At 38.8% G+C, this 15,563-nt stretch overlaps 1 protein-coding gene across 7 annotated transcripts in view; it reads left to right on the top strand.

Annotated features, from left to right (window-relative positions):
• Positions 1-15,563, top strand: part of SLC38A9 (solute carrier family 38 member 9) — a 92,668-nt gene that overhangs the window by 33,045 nt on the left and 44,060 nt on the right. For 4 of the 7 annotated variants that reach the window (XR_007151386.1, XM_047854545.1, XM_047854768.1 and 1 more), the window contains 4 exons: positions 10,360-10,492; positions 14,763-14,884; positions 15,022-15,085; positions 15,313-15,406. Coding sequence is in view for 6 of the 7 variants with exons in the window: in XM_047854545.1 (XP_047710501.1) it covers positions 10,360-10,492; positions 14,763-14,884; positions 15,022-15,085; positions 15,313-15,406 (413 nt within the window). In the remaining variant the exon portion in view is untranslated. Of the gene's footprint in view, positions 1-8,471; positions 8,557-8,586; positions 8,677-10,359; positions 10,493-14,762; positions 14,885-15,021; positions 15,086-15,312; positions 15,407-15,563 lie in introns of those variants that run through there. The other 3 variants (XM_047854712.1, XM_047854690.1, XM_047854608.1) reach the window with 2 other exon arrangements.

The following is a 15,563-nucleotide window of genomic DNA, read 5'->3' as shown; positions in this document are numbered from 1 at the left end:
TGGATTTTTTTATCTCTCTTTTTCTCAGCTTCCTCTTTTTCCATAACTTTATCTTCTAGTTCACCTATTCTCTCCTCTGCCTCTTCAAGCCGAGCTGTGGTGGTTTCCATTTTGTTATGCATTTCGTTTAAAGCGTTTTTCAGCTCCTCGTGACTGTTCCTTAGTCCCTTGATCTCTGTAGCAAGAGATTCTCTGCTGTCCTGTATACTGTTTTCAAGCCCAGCGATTAATTTTATGACTATTATTCTAAATTCACTTTCTGTTATATTATTTAAATCCTTTTTGATCAGCTCATTAGCTGTTGTTATTTCCTGGAGATTCTTCTGAGGGGAGTTCTTCCGCTTGGTCATTTTGGATAGTCCCTGGAGTGGTGCGGACCTGCAGGGCACTTCCCCTGTGCTGTAGTGTATAACTGGAGTTGGTGGGCGGGGCCGCAGTCAGACCTGATGTCTGTCCCCAGCCCACCGCTGGGGCCACGGTCAGACTGGTGTGTGCCTTCTCTTCCCCTCTCCTAGGGGCGGGATTCACTGTGGGGTGGTGTGGCTCGTCTGGGCTACTTGCACCGTGCCAGGCTTGTGATGCTGGGGATCTGGCGTATTAGCTGGGGTGGGTAGGCAAGGTGCTCGGGGGCAGGAGGGGCAGGCTTAGATCGCTTCTCCTTAGGTGATCCACTTCAGGAGGGGCCCTGTGGCAGCGGGAGGGAGTCAGATCCGCTGCCGGAGGTTTGGCTCCACCGAAGCGCAGAGTTGGGTGTTTGCGCGGAGCGAGCAAGTTCCCCGGCAGGAACAGGTTCTCTTTGGGATTTCGGCTGGGGGATGGGCGGGGGAGATGGCGCTGGCGAGCGCCTTTGTTCCCCACCAAACTGAGCTCTGTTGTCAGGGGGCTCAGCAGCTCTCCCTCCCTTTGTCCTCCAGCCTTCCCGCTTTCCGAGCAGAGCTGTTAACTTATGACCTCCCAGACGCTAAGTCGCGCTTGTTGTGGGAACACAGTCCGTCAGGCCCCTCCGCTTTTGCAAGCCAGACTCGGTGGCTGTGCTTGGCCGGCGAGCCGCCCCTCCGCCCCGGCTCCCTCCCGCCAGTCCGTGGAGCGCGCACCGCCTCGCCGCCCTTCCTACCCTCTTCCGTGGGCCTCTCGTCTGCGTTTGGCTCCGGCGACTCCGTTCTGCTAATCCTCTGGCGGTTTTCTGGGTTATTTAGGCAGATGTAGATGGAATCTAAGTGATCAGCAGGACGTGCGGTGAGCCCAGCGTCCTCCTAAGCCGCCATCTTGCCCGACATCTAATCGATCCATTCATTCTCTAGTAGGGTGTTTTTTAACCTCCATGCTTTTGGAGGTTTTCCAGACTTTTTCCTGTGGTTGATTTCAAGCTTCATCACATTGTGGTCTGAAAGTATGCATGGTATGATCTCAATTCTTGTATACTTATGAAGGGCTGTTTTGTGACCCAGTATGTGATCTATCTTGGAGAAGGTTCCATGTGCACTCGAGAAGAAAGTATATCTGTTGCTTTGGGATGCAGAGTTCTCAATATATCTGTCAAGTCCATCTGATCTAGTGTATCATTCAGGGCCCTTGTTTCTTTATTGATCCTGTGTCTGGATGATCTATCCAATGTTGTAAGTGGAGTATTAAAGTCCCCTACAGTTACCACATTCTTATCAATAAGGTTGCTTATGTTTGTGATTGTGTTATATATTTGGGGGCTCCCGTATTCAGCACATAGACGTTTATAATTGTTAGCTCATCCTGATGGATTGACCCTGTAATTATTATATAATGCCCTCCTTCATCTCTTGTTACAGCCTTTAATTTGAAGTCTAGTTTGTCTGATATAAGTATGGCTAGTCCAGCATCTTTGGACTTCCAGTAGCATGATAGATAGTTCTCCATCCCCTCACTTTCAATCTGAAGGTGTCCTCAGGTCTAAAATGAGTCTCTTGTAGACAGCAAATAGATGGGTCTTGTTTTTTTTATCCATTCTGATATCCTATGTCTTTTGGTTGGAGCATTTAGTCCATTTACATTCAGTGTTATTATTGAAAGATATGGGTTTAGAGTCATTGTGATGTCTGTAGGTTTCATGCTTGCAGTGATGTCTCTGGTACTTTGTCTCACAGGATCCCCTCTAGGATCTCTTGTAGGGCTGATTTAGTGGTGCTGAATTCCTTCAGTTTTTGTTTGTTTGGGAAGACCTTTATCTCTCCTTCTATTCTAAATGACCGACTTGCTGGATAAAAGATTCTCGGCTGCATATTTTTTTCTGTTCATCACATTGAAGATTTCCTGCCATTCCTTTCTGGCCTTCCAAATTTCAGTAGACATATCCGTCATGAGTCTTATCGATCTCCCTTTAAATGTTAGAGCATATTTATCCCTAGCTGTTTTCAGAATTTTCTCTTTATCCTTGTATTTTGCCGGTTTCACTATGATATGTCGTGCAAAAGATCGATTCAGGTTGCATCTGAAGGGAGTTCTCTGTGCCTCTTGGATTTCAATGCCTTTTTCCTTCCCCAGATCAGGGAAGTTCTCAGCTATGATTTCTTCAAGTACACCTTAAGCACCTTTCCTTCTCTCTTCCTCCTCTGGAATCCCAATTATGCATACATTATTTCGCTTAATTATGTCACTTAGTTCTCTAAGTCTTCCCTCATACTCCTGGATTTTTTTATCTCTCTTTTTCTCAGCTTCTTCTTTTTCCATAATTTTATCTTCTAATTCACCTATTTTCTCCTCTGCCTCTTCAATCCGAGCTGTGGTTGCCTCCATTTTATTTTGCAGCTCATTTATAGCATTTTTAGCTCCTCCTGACTGTTTCTTAGTCCCTTGATCTCTGTACAAATAGATTCTCTGCTGTCATTTTCTGTTATATTGCTTAAATCGTTTTTGATCAATTCGTTAGCTGTTGCTACTTCCTGGAGTTTCTTTTGAGGAGAATTCCTCCGTTTCGTCATTTTGGATAGTCCCTGGAGTGGCTTGGAACTGCAGGCCTCTTCCTCTGTGCTGTCTGGAGTAACTTGTGTTGGTGGGCGGGGCGCAGTCAGTCCTGATGTCTGCCCCCAGCCCACGCTGGGGCCACAGTCAGACTGGTGTGTACCTTATCTTCCCCTCTCCCAGGGGAAGGACTCACTGTGGAGTGGTGTGGCCTCTGTTCAGGCTACTTGCACACTACTAGTCTCGTGGTACGGCTTCGATGGGATCTCGCGTATTAGCTGGGGTGGATCTGCAAGGCGCACAGGGGCTGGAGGGGCAGGGTCAGCTCACTTTGCCTTTGGTGGTCCGCTTAGGGAGGGGCCCTGTGGCACCGGGAGGGAGGCAGACCCATTGGAGGGATGGATCCACAGAAGCACAGCGTTGGGTGTTTGCAAGGTGCAAGCAAGTTCTGTGACGGGAACTGGCTCCCTTTGGGATTTTGGCTGGGGGATGGGTGAGGGAGATGGCCCTTCCCAGTGCCTTTGTTCCCCACCAAGCTGAGCTCCGTCCTCCCGGGCTCAACAACGCTCCCTCCCGCTCTCCGAGCAGAGCTGTTGACTTATAACATTCCAGATGTTAAGTCCCACTGGTTGTCAGAACACACTCCGTCCAGCCCCTCCGCTTTTGCAAGCCAGACTTGGGGGCTCTGCTGTGCGTGGTGGGCTGGCTGCCCCTCCACTGTCCTGGCTCCCTCCCGCCAGTCTGTGTAGCGCACATCGCCTCTCTGCCCTTCCTACCCCCTTCCATGGGCCTCTTAGTCTACACTTGGCTCCAGAGAGTCCGTTCTGCTAGTCTTCTGGTGGTTATCGGGGTAAATTAGGCAGATATGGGTGGAATCTAAGCGATCAGCAGGACGCGGTGACCCCAGCATCGTCTTTCGCCGCCATCTTCCTGCCCTCCTTCACAGTTGACTTTTTATAGCAAAAAGTAGATAACTTGTATTTAAGTTTGACACTCTTTAAGGTATTTTGCCAAAAGATAACCGATAAATGTCTTTGTGTGTGTGTGTGTGTGTGTGTTATTTATTTTTGAGAGGTAGACAGAGATTCCTAAGTAGGCTCTGTGGTAGCAGCACAGGGCCTGATGCGGGGCTCAAACTCAGGAACCGTGAGATCATGACCTGAGTCCAAATCAAGACTCAGATGCTTAACCAACCGAACCACCTAGGCACTCCTATAACCAGTAAATTTCTGTATGATACAGAAGATGTTATGGTCCCTTTTGATCTCATTACTAAATTTTGAAAAAATGTGTTAAAGACCTGTTTTTAAAGTCTTTAATCACATATGTGTACAGAAGACTGTATAGCTCTTAAGCACAATTTTAAAGATAATTATAAAGCCAATACCTGTACAACCAACACGAAGGTCTAGATATAACAGCACCTCATATGTTCCTCATATGTCTTTCACCAAACACTCTTCCTTCCTCTATAGGTAAACACTCTTCTCCCATTTGTGTGACCATTTCCCTACTTTTCATTATTTATTGTCTCTGTATCCCTAAAATACTGAAATCAGTTTTACATTTTTGTAGACTTCATTTAAATGAGATCATACTGTATGTATTATTTTGGAATTTTTGTTTATAATTTTCAGCCAAGTTGTGTGTAACAATAGTTCTTTCCAGTGCTTTCTGGCATTTCATTCTATGAGTATCTGCAGTTTATGTATACATTCTACTGTTGTTGGACATTTGAGTTGTCTCCAGTGTGGAGATCTTACAAATAACATCCCTATAAACATTAGTCTGTTATTTAGCATACATGTGCAAGAACTTCTCTAGGATAAATTCCTGGGAGTGCACTTGCCTGGTAGTGGTGTATGTGTATATTCAACTTAACTGGATAATGCCAAACTCTTTTCTACAGGAATTCTATCAGTTTACATTTCCATTATATTGTATAACAGTTTCCATTACATTATCTCCTACTAGTGCTTGGTATTGTCAGATTTTAAAATTATAGCAATTTATAATTTTTAAATTATAACAATGGAATCTCATGTTTTCTTACAAGAGAATGAAGCCATTCATGGGATTACAGGTGGTTGTGTTTGTTATGCTTTTTTTATACTTTGTAGACTATTTACACTTACCTCTTTAGCTACCACTCCATTTCTTTTGTTCCTTTTTACAGAAGACTCTTTGCAAGGATTATTTATACTCATCGTATCCAGTTTTTCTCTTGATCCCAATTCAGACAGGCTTTTGCCCTTACTACTCCACTGAGACTACTCATATCAAAGTTACTGGTGGTCATTTCATTGATCAGTTCCCATCTCATTTGTCTTTGCAGTAGCACTTGACACAATCATTCTGTCCTGAAAAATTTTTAATTGGTTTGAGGATAACTCAAATTAACCAGATTAACACCCTAAGTTGATTTTTGTACAGGTTGCTTCTCATTTTGTACAGTATTTGATACTTTGATTACTCCCTCCATCATTTCTCCCCCCAAGTTTTATTTTAAATACTTTAAATGTACAGAAAAGTTGAAAGCATTATCCCCATAATTTTTCATTCACTTTTTTTCTGATTATAAAGGTAATACAAGTTTCACTGGTTGTAGTATGGTTATATAAGATGTCATTGTAGAACCTGAGTGGAGTGTTAATGGGAATACTTTCTGTACTATATTTCTAACTTCTATATGACTCTAATTTATTTCAAAATAATGGGACATTTGGCTGGCTCAGTTGGTAAGTGTGCGACTCTTGATGTTGGAATCATGAGTTTGAGCCCCACGTTGGGGATAGAGTTTACCTGAAAAAATTATTTCAAAATAAACTTTTTTGTAAAGTGTTACACCATACTTTACTCATCGTATTCTAATGAGCTTTTAATTTTTTTTTAATGTTTGTTTATTTTTTGAGACAGAGAGACAGAGAGACAGAGTGTGAGTGGAGGAGGGGCAGAGAGAGAGAGGAAGACACAGAATCCGAAGCAGGCTCTAGGGTCTGAGCTGTCAGCACAGAGCCCAACGTGGGGCTCAAACCCACAAGCTGTGAGATCATGAGAGCCACCCAGGTGCCCTCTAATGAGCTTTTACAATACGCCATGTACTATTCTATGCCCTGAGAATATAAGAGTGACCAAATTGACAAAAGTCCCTCCTATTGTAGATCTTAATTTACTGGAGGCAATAAAATATATTTACCAATAATAAATAAATATATATTGTGTTGGAGAGTATAAATGCTAAGGAGATCTTGTAAAGCAGAGAAGATCTATGAAATGACAAGGGTAAAGAACTGGGTTGAAATTTTAGCTATGCTGTCAAGGGTAGCTAAATACCTTATTCCACAAGTGAGGAAAGACCTGAAAGAAGAAGCCATGAAGGTATTTAGGGAAAGGCCTTCAGAGGCTTTGTTTTTACCTGAAATTACTAACAATGATCCTGGAGCAGGTGCTTGTTTATAGTGTTTCAAGAACTGTGAAGAGGCTGGTGTGATTAGTATGGTAAGCATTGAAGTCTAAGAGATGCAATGGGTGGGAGAGTTTGGCTAAGTCAGTTGAGTGTCTGACTCTTAATTTTGGCTCAGTTCATGATCCCAGAGTAATGGGATCAAGCCCTGCTGGATTCTGCTTAAGATTCTCTCTCTCTCTCTCTCTCTCTCTCTCTCTCTCTCTTTGTCTCTCTCTGTCTCTCTCACTCTCTGACTCTCTGCTCCACTCATGCTTCCTCTCTCTCTCAAAAAAAAAAAAAAAATTCAGACTGGAGATAGTTTGAGTGCCATCAGCATATGCATGATATTTAAATTTATGTGACTAGATGAGACCACCAAGACCATGACTCTAGATAGAGAAGAAAAAATGCCACTGGATTAAACTCTGGGTTACTCTGATATTTGAGGGTTGGAATTAGAGAAGGAATCAGCAGAAGAGTCTGAGACTGGGGGTTCTTCCCTTTTGGATCATATCCTTCATTGGCATGTGAGGTCTTCTGTGTCCTGGCCCATGTTTGCCTTATATATTACCACTTTTCCCACTACTTACAGTTTTCAAAAACACATCATGCTCTCTCTCCTTGTTCTTTCTACGTGTTCTTACATATTTTTTGGAAACACTATTTCTTTCCTACTTTTTCCCATATTTGTCTACCTCTGTATCTTTTAGGATTCACCTCAGGTGTTACTTCTTTAGTGGTCTGCCAGACATGGGTTAGCTTCTCCTTCTGTTTGATCACACAGTACACTGCACGTACCCAACACCACACAAGTCTGTCCACTCTTTCTTGCTCCCACTGTTTTTCATAAGCACTCACTCTCTTTTTCTATTTTTCCCCCTGGACTGGGATTGCTTACTTACCTGTCTCCTCCAGCAGATTATGATCCTTCAGTTTCTATGTCTTAATTATTATTAAATGTTTAGAACTATGCTTAACTATGCTTGGTTGGCACTTAAATAATATTTAATAAGTTTTGAGAACCAGTACAAAATAATTAACCATAGTAGAGAAGATCCTTAGGCTCAGCCTTTGGTAATATTGAGTGAAACTGGAATGTAGAGCAGGATTTTTGTGAAAAAGGATGTTGTATAAGCACCAGGGAAAGCGAGAAACACATCAGCAAGTTGGAGGTTACCAATATTTTTGTTGTAGCAGCAAGAAATTTCTAGGTACAGTGGCTTGATTAACTTCTTTTCTGTCTTCATTGAAAATCTGCCTGTCAGACATAGCATTTTACCAAGGAGGAAGAAACAAGTACTGTGGGTTCATTATTTTGAATGTTTATTTGCTTGAGATTTTTAAATACTTGATTCCCTTTTCATTTTTTAACAAACTACCCCAATTTGGCAGGTGTTGGAGGGCTTCAGCTTTCATGGAGATGTGAATAAAGGAACAAACAGCTTTAAATCATAGGTCTTCACATTGAGTATGAACCTTAAAAGTCAAGGAATTGTTATTAACTTTCAGAGGAGTATAACTGGTCAGTAGAAGGGTGGAGACAGATTTAAAAGCCAAAAGTTTTTAAGGAATGTAAGGAGTGGAACCTAGAAAAGGTGTTAGGTAGAAATAACATTTCTCTGTTTATAAGTTTGTTAAATGAATATATGGGATTTTGAGTCACATTTCTAAATATTTTAAAAATTTTGCTGAATGTTTAAGGTACTTTTTTTCTGTAGCATAACCATAAATACTTATAAGGTAAAACAAATATAACTTCTACATGAAATATCATAATTTATTTTCACTGTGATACAATTGAGCTACACTTCAAATGGGAAGTAATACTGATAGAGAGCAATCATGTGAAACCGTGTTCAAAAGAAAAAACCCAAATTTCAAGAGTATTTAATTCTTAACACTGTTCTCTGTATAATACTAATTTTAAAAATGTTTTCAGATCCAACTAAAGTTCAATTTAGAAATGTAATTTATATTTTTTGCTCTCAGATGAAGCTTTAACATATGTTTCTAATAATTTAGTTAAGATATGCTGAGTTGGATATTTTTAAAGAGAATCTGTTTTGAAAAGATTCCAAAATATTTGTTTGAACAGGCACTCAGCATCTCGATGAAAACTGTCGGAAAAGAAAAACTTTCAGAGTCATTCTGCTCTCAGAGTACCCAAGCCAACTAAACTGGTACAGTTAACACTTTTGTTAGATGCCAGAAGCCAAAAAATGTAGCACTTCCTGGACTGCTTTTCAGCAAGGCCTTCAAGCCAATTTAGTGGTTGATATTAATACCGTTGAATTTTCAGAGTAAGAAGCTACAAGTAGAATATTTATACTTTTCTATCACTACCATTCTTGTTAGTCTCTTTTAGTAATCCTTGATTAGTTGCATTCTCTCCTTTATGTTGACTTTAAGCTATAGTTCTTTCTTGAACTTTGCGGGATATCATTCTTACAAAACAAGAAATGAATGCTCTGTAGATTGTGACCCCAGGTATGATTAAACTGTTTCCTGGACATAAAATATTTTACGTTGCTTTTTAGTACTACTGATGCAGTAGATTTGCAAATTATGTAAAATACCATAGTGCTTTGGGAGGATTGGTAGTTACCTCAGACTACCAAGTAGGGATAGTTTATTCAGCCTCTGACTGTTTCATTTTCTTTATATCCCCTTCATATTTATTGACATCCCTTAGTTCACTTAGTAATGATATGCTTAGTGTAGATATAATGTCACGTTGATCTCCATATCCATATTATTTGCTCTAGTAAGTGCTCTTCTTTAAGATATTTGGTGTATTGAATTGGAGAGTACCTGTCCTACTTAGGTGCTGTGGTGGAGAGTAAATAGCAAAAGGAAGATTCAGAGATTCTGTATACTAACTAGAGAGACAAGATTAAATTTAACATCTATACTACGATTTCGCTTATAGCTAGTAGTTGGAAAAAATAGCAGAAACTAAAATTTCAGTCACTTGGTTTTTCAGGTGATTCCACAGGACCAGATTAACTGTCTCCACAAATGACTAGCATAAATTTTAAGCTTCTTTCAGAACTATAAATATAGAAGAGTTATATGGAACCAGAGAAATCTAGTTTTTTTTCCTTCATTACTTGGATCTGTATGTAATCTGAAATAGCATAGTACATGCAATTTGGGGCACAGTATCATTTGTGACTTTGAGGGATCTGAGAGTCAGTGGAGGAAAGCAGTCCTTTTCATGCTACTCTGCCTGGTCTTTCTGTTTTGGAGTCCATTACTGGAAGCTTAGAAAGCAAGTGGAAGGAGTTTTGTTAGGAACTGGCAGGGTTAATGACTGAAAATGATGATTGAAAACCAGAATCTACAGTTAATTGGGACACAGTTATGGGAAGGGAGTATACACATAAATAATAACATAATAGGATTTGTTACGGAAATCCAAGAAAAGTAGAATGAGGCAAAATATCTCTGGTGTCTTGATGTTCCATTTGACAGTACTTTGGATAAGTTTCACAAGGGAGATGGTTGAGATCACTTATCTGTATTTTATTTGTCATAGGAAGTAACATTGGCCCGTAAAGAAGGAATAGAGACTGTTGAGTAGAAGAACATTTATGTCAGTAATTTCTCTGATTTAGTGCCAAAAGCCTTTTGAGAGAATATTCAAAGTTGTGTGGATCTAAATTTCATTGTTGACAACTGTCAGCTGCTATATTTATTTTTAATAATTGATTGAAGCTCTTTCTGTTATGTCTCCTCTATTGCTAAATTCCTAAAGAGTAGAAAAGAGTGTTTATGATAGTATTAGGAGACAAAAGCTTTATTCTGTGGATTGGATAATGCTTCTTTTGTAAAATTATCTTTTCCCACCAAAAGTGAGAAGTGAATGTCTTGTGGTGGTGCATCTCATTTCTAATGGGGGACAAGAAGTTATTTTCTTCAATGGCTGACTTCCAGAATTTCTGGCTGAATGTTCTTTGTCAAGTGTATATTCCCTTCTCTAGGCCTTTCTATATAGAGCCCACAAACATCGTCAATGTGAATGATGTCATTCAGAGGGTTAGCGACCATGCCTCTGCCATGAACAAGAGGATTCATTACTACAGCCGGCTCACCGCTCCTGCAGACAAGGCACTGGTAAGGGGAAAAACATGGCTAATTGTCTAAGGTTACATTGAAATGAACAGTGAACAGCATAAGCCAGGGGGACTCCCAGTGATTGAACTTTTTGCTGGCCATATTCCAAGGATGGCCTCATGGAATGTCAAGATAGTAATTAACACATGTCTTACATCTCAGGCTAGTTCATTCTTATCTAGCGTAACTTAGAGATTTGGAACAACCTCTCTGTGTTGATAATAGCCTAAGAGATTTGTTGGATTAAATTCTGCTAGTCCCCAGTGCTAAGAGCTTTTTGGAGGACAAACTACTTCTGAAATACTTGAGGTTATTGATTAAAAACATAAATAATAACAAGTCTGGTTAGTCTGTTCAGTTTTTAAGTTTGAAGCTACGAGGGAAAGATGTTTTTAGAAATTTTCTGCAGGAATGGGAAACTGAAATACATGCAAATGTATAATATTTTTACTATTTAGCACTGTCCTTTTGTAGATAAAATACATAGGTCAAAGAGCAGATTTTAAACATTTTAGGCTTTGTGGGCCACATACAGTTACATATTCTTCACTTTTATTTTATGACCATTATAAATATAAAAACCATTCCTAGCAAAGGGGCTGTAAAAAATTGGTTTGAAGGCCAGATTTGACCCATGGACTATAGTTATTGACTCTTGATCTTCTAAAATCTATATTATTTTAGGATCAGAAACATATTGGAAGTAATTTGTTTGCTTATAAGAATTATCATATATGAGATATTCGGAAACCTAAAGCCTAAAGAAAAATGGAAATTTTAGATATTTACTAAAGGGCAATGATTAGGATATCACTTGAACATAGATATCTCACTAAAGCCTTCTGAGGTATTACGATCACCTTTTGTATAGCCAAAATAAGGACATCCCAAATATTCTGAGTGGTGTCATTTTTTTCCCCAATTTTTTCACTTTTTCCTCCCCCAGGGATTTATATCAGTAGTTACAGTAAAGTCTTAGTTCTATAACAGAATTATCTCAGCCCTCTGTGGAGTAGAAGTAATCTAGTATCTCTGGGTCTAATTCAGACCTCCTAGGGGCTCTGCTTGTGGAAGCAAAGTTCAGAGATACTGACTGGGACAGTCTAGGCCTGAATGAACATTGCTTGCCTGGAAATTAAGTCAGCATTGTGCACCAAATTGAATACCTTTTGTTAACTGATAGTGAAATAACTCTAAATCAAAGTATATAAACAGTGGTCAACAGAGATCAAAAGGTAACAGTGTGATATGACCATTTTTAATGAATATATGTATACATCCGTGCTCATTTTCTGAGAATTCCAAAATTATTTTTCTTAAAAGATTTTTAAGGGCAAAACAATGTGAAGCCATAAGTGTCAGGATTTTATAGAATTAAACATTTTATTTCTGAAAATTTCCTCATTTACCTTAATATTTTTATTCTAAAATCAGGAAGAGAAGAAAATTATTTGGCTGCCAACATCTCCTAGATCCTTGTTAATAAAAGCAGGGCCTGCACAAGCCAGCAGTATTGGCATCACTGAGAACTTACTAAAAATACAGAATCCTATTCTTTACTCCAGACTTACTGAATCATAATCTGTGCTTAACAATATTCCTGTGTCAATCACAGGAAAATTCAAGTTCGAAAAGCACTGCCCTAGATTGCTATCAGAGTGTGGGATCCAATTCTCCATTTTTTCTGTAATTCCTAAGAATTGGGAGCTTCTTTTTTTTTTTTTTTTTAATGTTTATTTATTTTTGAGGGAGAGAGAGAGAGACATATAACGTGAGTAGGGGAGGGGCAGAGAGGGGAGACGCAGAATCCCATGCAGGCTGGAAGCTGCAGGCTCCAGGCTCCAGGCTCTGAGCTGTTAGCATGACTTGACCTGAAGTCAGATGCTTAACTGACTGAGTCACCCAGGGACCCCAAGAATTTGCAACTTCTTCACTTCTCTAGTTTGTAATCCTGCCCCCTACAACTTTTGATTTTCACTTTTTCTGACCTTTGCTATCATGGTTTATCTCCTGACTGATGCAGGCATGGCCCTTCCCCTTTTTCTTTTTTATTCCCAGGAGGAATGAGGATAAAAGAGAAGGCAACAAACCCATTTCCATATATGCCTTTTCATTCTTAAGTAGGCTTAATACTCAGTGTAGAGCCAAATGCAGGGCTTGAACTCATGACCCTCAGATTAAGAGTTGGATGCTTAACAGACTGAGCCACCCAGGTGCCCCTCCATATATGCCTTTTTATCTCTCAGAAGTAGTTGTTTCCAAAGCCACACCAGGCATAACATTTGAGACATTCTTTTCCTACAAGATACCACCAATCATATGCATAAATAGAGAATGATTCGACACTTTCTTTTTGCACCAGTCCATATCTTGTCTTACTACTGAGGCCCAGTGTTCCATCACCTCCTTGACATCTTCCCCAACTATTCTAGTCCCCGTTAATTTTTTGTCATTCCTTCCATATACTATCCCACACTTAATTTTTTTTATCTCTGATAGCCTTATCTGATTGCTTCATGTATCTTCCAGCTGGAATTTAAGCTTCTTAAAGTTGTGGACTGTATTTTTTTTCTTGAACACTAAACCTAGCACAAAGTTGTAAATTTACTTACTAGGTGCTGAATATAAAAGATTGTTGATTTATGCCAGACAGCTCCTATGTCTTTAACTACTGTACTACTATATATAGGACTGCATATTCTCAAGAGCTATTCTCAGGGAGATGGGCATAGTTATACCAGAGTACTGTAATATCTTCCCTCCATAGGGAGATAGAATTCAGAAAATATGTATGAGGGGGCAAGGTGGGAGCTATGTGTATAGGAAATATATTATCTGTTCAGTCGTCTGTGTGCTTTCAAACTCTCTTAGCTCCTTCCCTCTTGCTTACATACTCCATCTTTAAGAATTCTTGCTTTGCCTTTCCTTAGGCTGTGTTAGCTCACCTTTTTTTTCTTCTGCTTTTCAAATGCTTTAGTAAGCATTTAAAAGAATGGTCTATATTTATTTTTCCATTGTTTATCTTCTATTGACTCTCAATTCTTTTTTTTTTTTTTAATTCAAGGTAGTTAACATACAGTATAGTCTTGACTTCAGAAGTAGAACCCAGTGATTGATCTCTTACATATGACAACCAATGCTCATCCCAACAAGTGCCCTTCTTAATGTCCATCACCCATTCACCCCATCCTCCCATCCACCTCCTCTCCAGCAACCCTCAGTTTGTTCTCTGTATTTAAGAGTCTTTTATGGTTTGCCTCCCTCTCTATTTTTATCTTATTTTTCCTTCCCTTCCCCATGATTATCTATTGTGTTTCTCAAATTTCACATAGGAGTAAAATCATACGACATCTGTCTATGATTGATTTATTTCGCTTAGCATACTTTTTTTTTTAATAGTTTTTAAAAATTTTTTAATGTTCATTTATTTTTTTTATTATTTTTTTTTAATATATGAAATTTATTGTCAAATTGGTTTCCATACAACACCCAGTGCTCATCCCAAAAGGTTAGCATACTCTCTAGTCCCATCCACATTGTTGCAAATGGCAAGATTTCATTCTTTTTTTATCACAGAGTAGTATTCCAGTGTGTGTGTGTGTGTGTGTGTGTGTGTGTGTGTGTGTGTGTGTGTATACACCGCCTCTTCTTTAATCCATTCATCAGTCACTGGACATTTGGGCCCTTTTCGTAATTTGGCTATTGTTGATAGCACTGCTATAAACGTTGGGGTGCACATGCCCCTCAAATCAGCAGTTTTGTATCCTTTGGATAAATACCTAACAGTGCAATTGCTGGGTCATAGGGTAGTTCTGTTTTTAATTTTTTGGCTTTCAATTCTTTATAATTTGAGTTCCCTACCTACCTCTTTGGTAAAACCACTCTCACAGAGGAGTTCAGTGGCCACTTGACTCTTGAAATTCCCCTAACCTAAGGTCCAAATCTCCTCTATTTAGAATTCTTTAATCTCAGTCTTTGCTGACTCTTCTTTATTTCTCATGAAAATAAAGAGAAAAATATTTTGGCAGTTGTGTATTTTTAAGAATTCATTCTCATTTCACATGAACGGTTTATTATATTCTTGAAACTCTTTTCCTTTAGATCTACTATATTTGGAAAGTATTTTTTATGTTAATAAATCAGAAATACGTGTTTGTTTCTTCATGATACTTAGAAATGTGTCTAGAGTCAGGTAATCTGATGTATATAAAATATCCTGTTTTGCACATTTACTGGCTCTAACATTTCTCTGTGTTTCTTCTGTTACTAGATTGCTCCAGATCATGTAGTTCCAGCTCCAGAAGAGTGCTATGTATATAGTCCATTGGGTTCTGCTTATAAACTCCAAAGTTACACTGAAGGATATGGTAAAAACACCAGTTTAGTAACCATGTGAGTAAACTTAATTTTTGGAGCATTACTTAAACTATAAATAAATGAAAATTACTGGTTATTTTAATTTTTGTCTTAATTAAGATATTTGAATAGTTAAACTCCATATTTTTACTGCTGTTACTCTGTGTTTTCAGTTTTATGATTTGGAATACCATGATGGGAACATCTATACTAAGTATTCCTTGGGGCATGAAACAGGTAATATAATTTTTCAGCATGCTTTTTGCCTGAATTTTTTTCTCTTCATATTGTAAGCTTTGTAATAAAGGTTTTAATAAATCTACATAAAATTTATTAAAGAAAATAGGTAATTATACTTAATTTTACATTGTCAGGTTTTTATCATAATTGTTTAAAGTAACATAATATGGTTGCATATGAATTTATTCTAACATATATGTTGTTCTTTTTGTGTTTTTAAACAGGCTGGCTTTACTACTGGAATGTGTGTCATCATGCTGATGGGCATTTTAACACTTTATTGCTGCTATAGAGTAGTGAAATCACGAGCTATGATATGTAAGAGTTTGCCATGATAAAAATAGAGTAGCTATTTGGGTATTAATAAGTATTTCCTGTTACAGTAGATCATTAATGTGTACATTCCATGTGTGTGTTAACTATTTTGTGCCTAAAGATTTACTTGTCTTATTCATAGCATTCAGCTGAACTGATA

Source organism: Prionailurus viverrinus, chromosome A1 (genome assembly GCF_022837055.1).
Source record: "Prionailurus viverrinus isolate Anna chromosome A1, UM_Priviv_1.0, whole genome shotgun sequence".
In the NCBI taxonomy this organism is placed as follows: Eukaryota; Metazoa; Chordata; class Mammalia; order Carnivora; family Felidae; genus Prionailurus; species Prionailurus viverrinus.
Note: the sequence above shows the minus strand (reverse complement) of the source record. Positions and strands in the feature narration are given on the sequence as shown.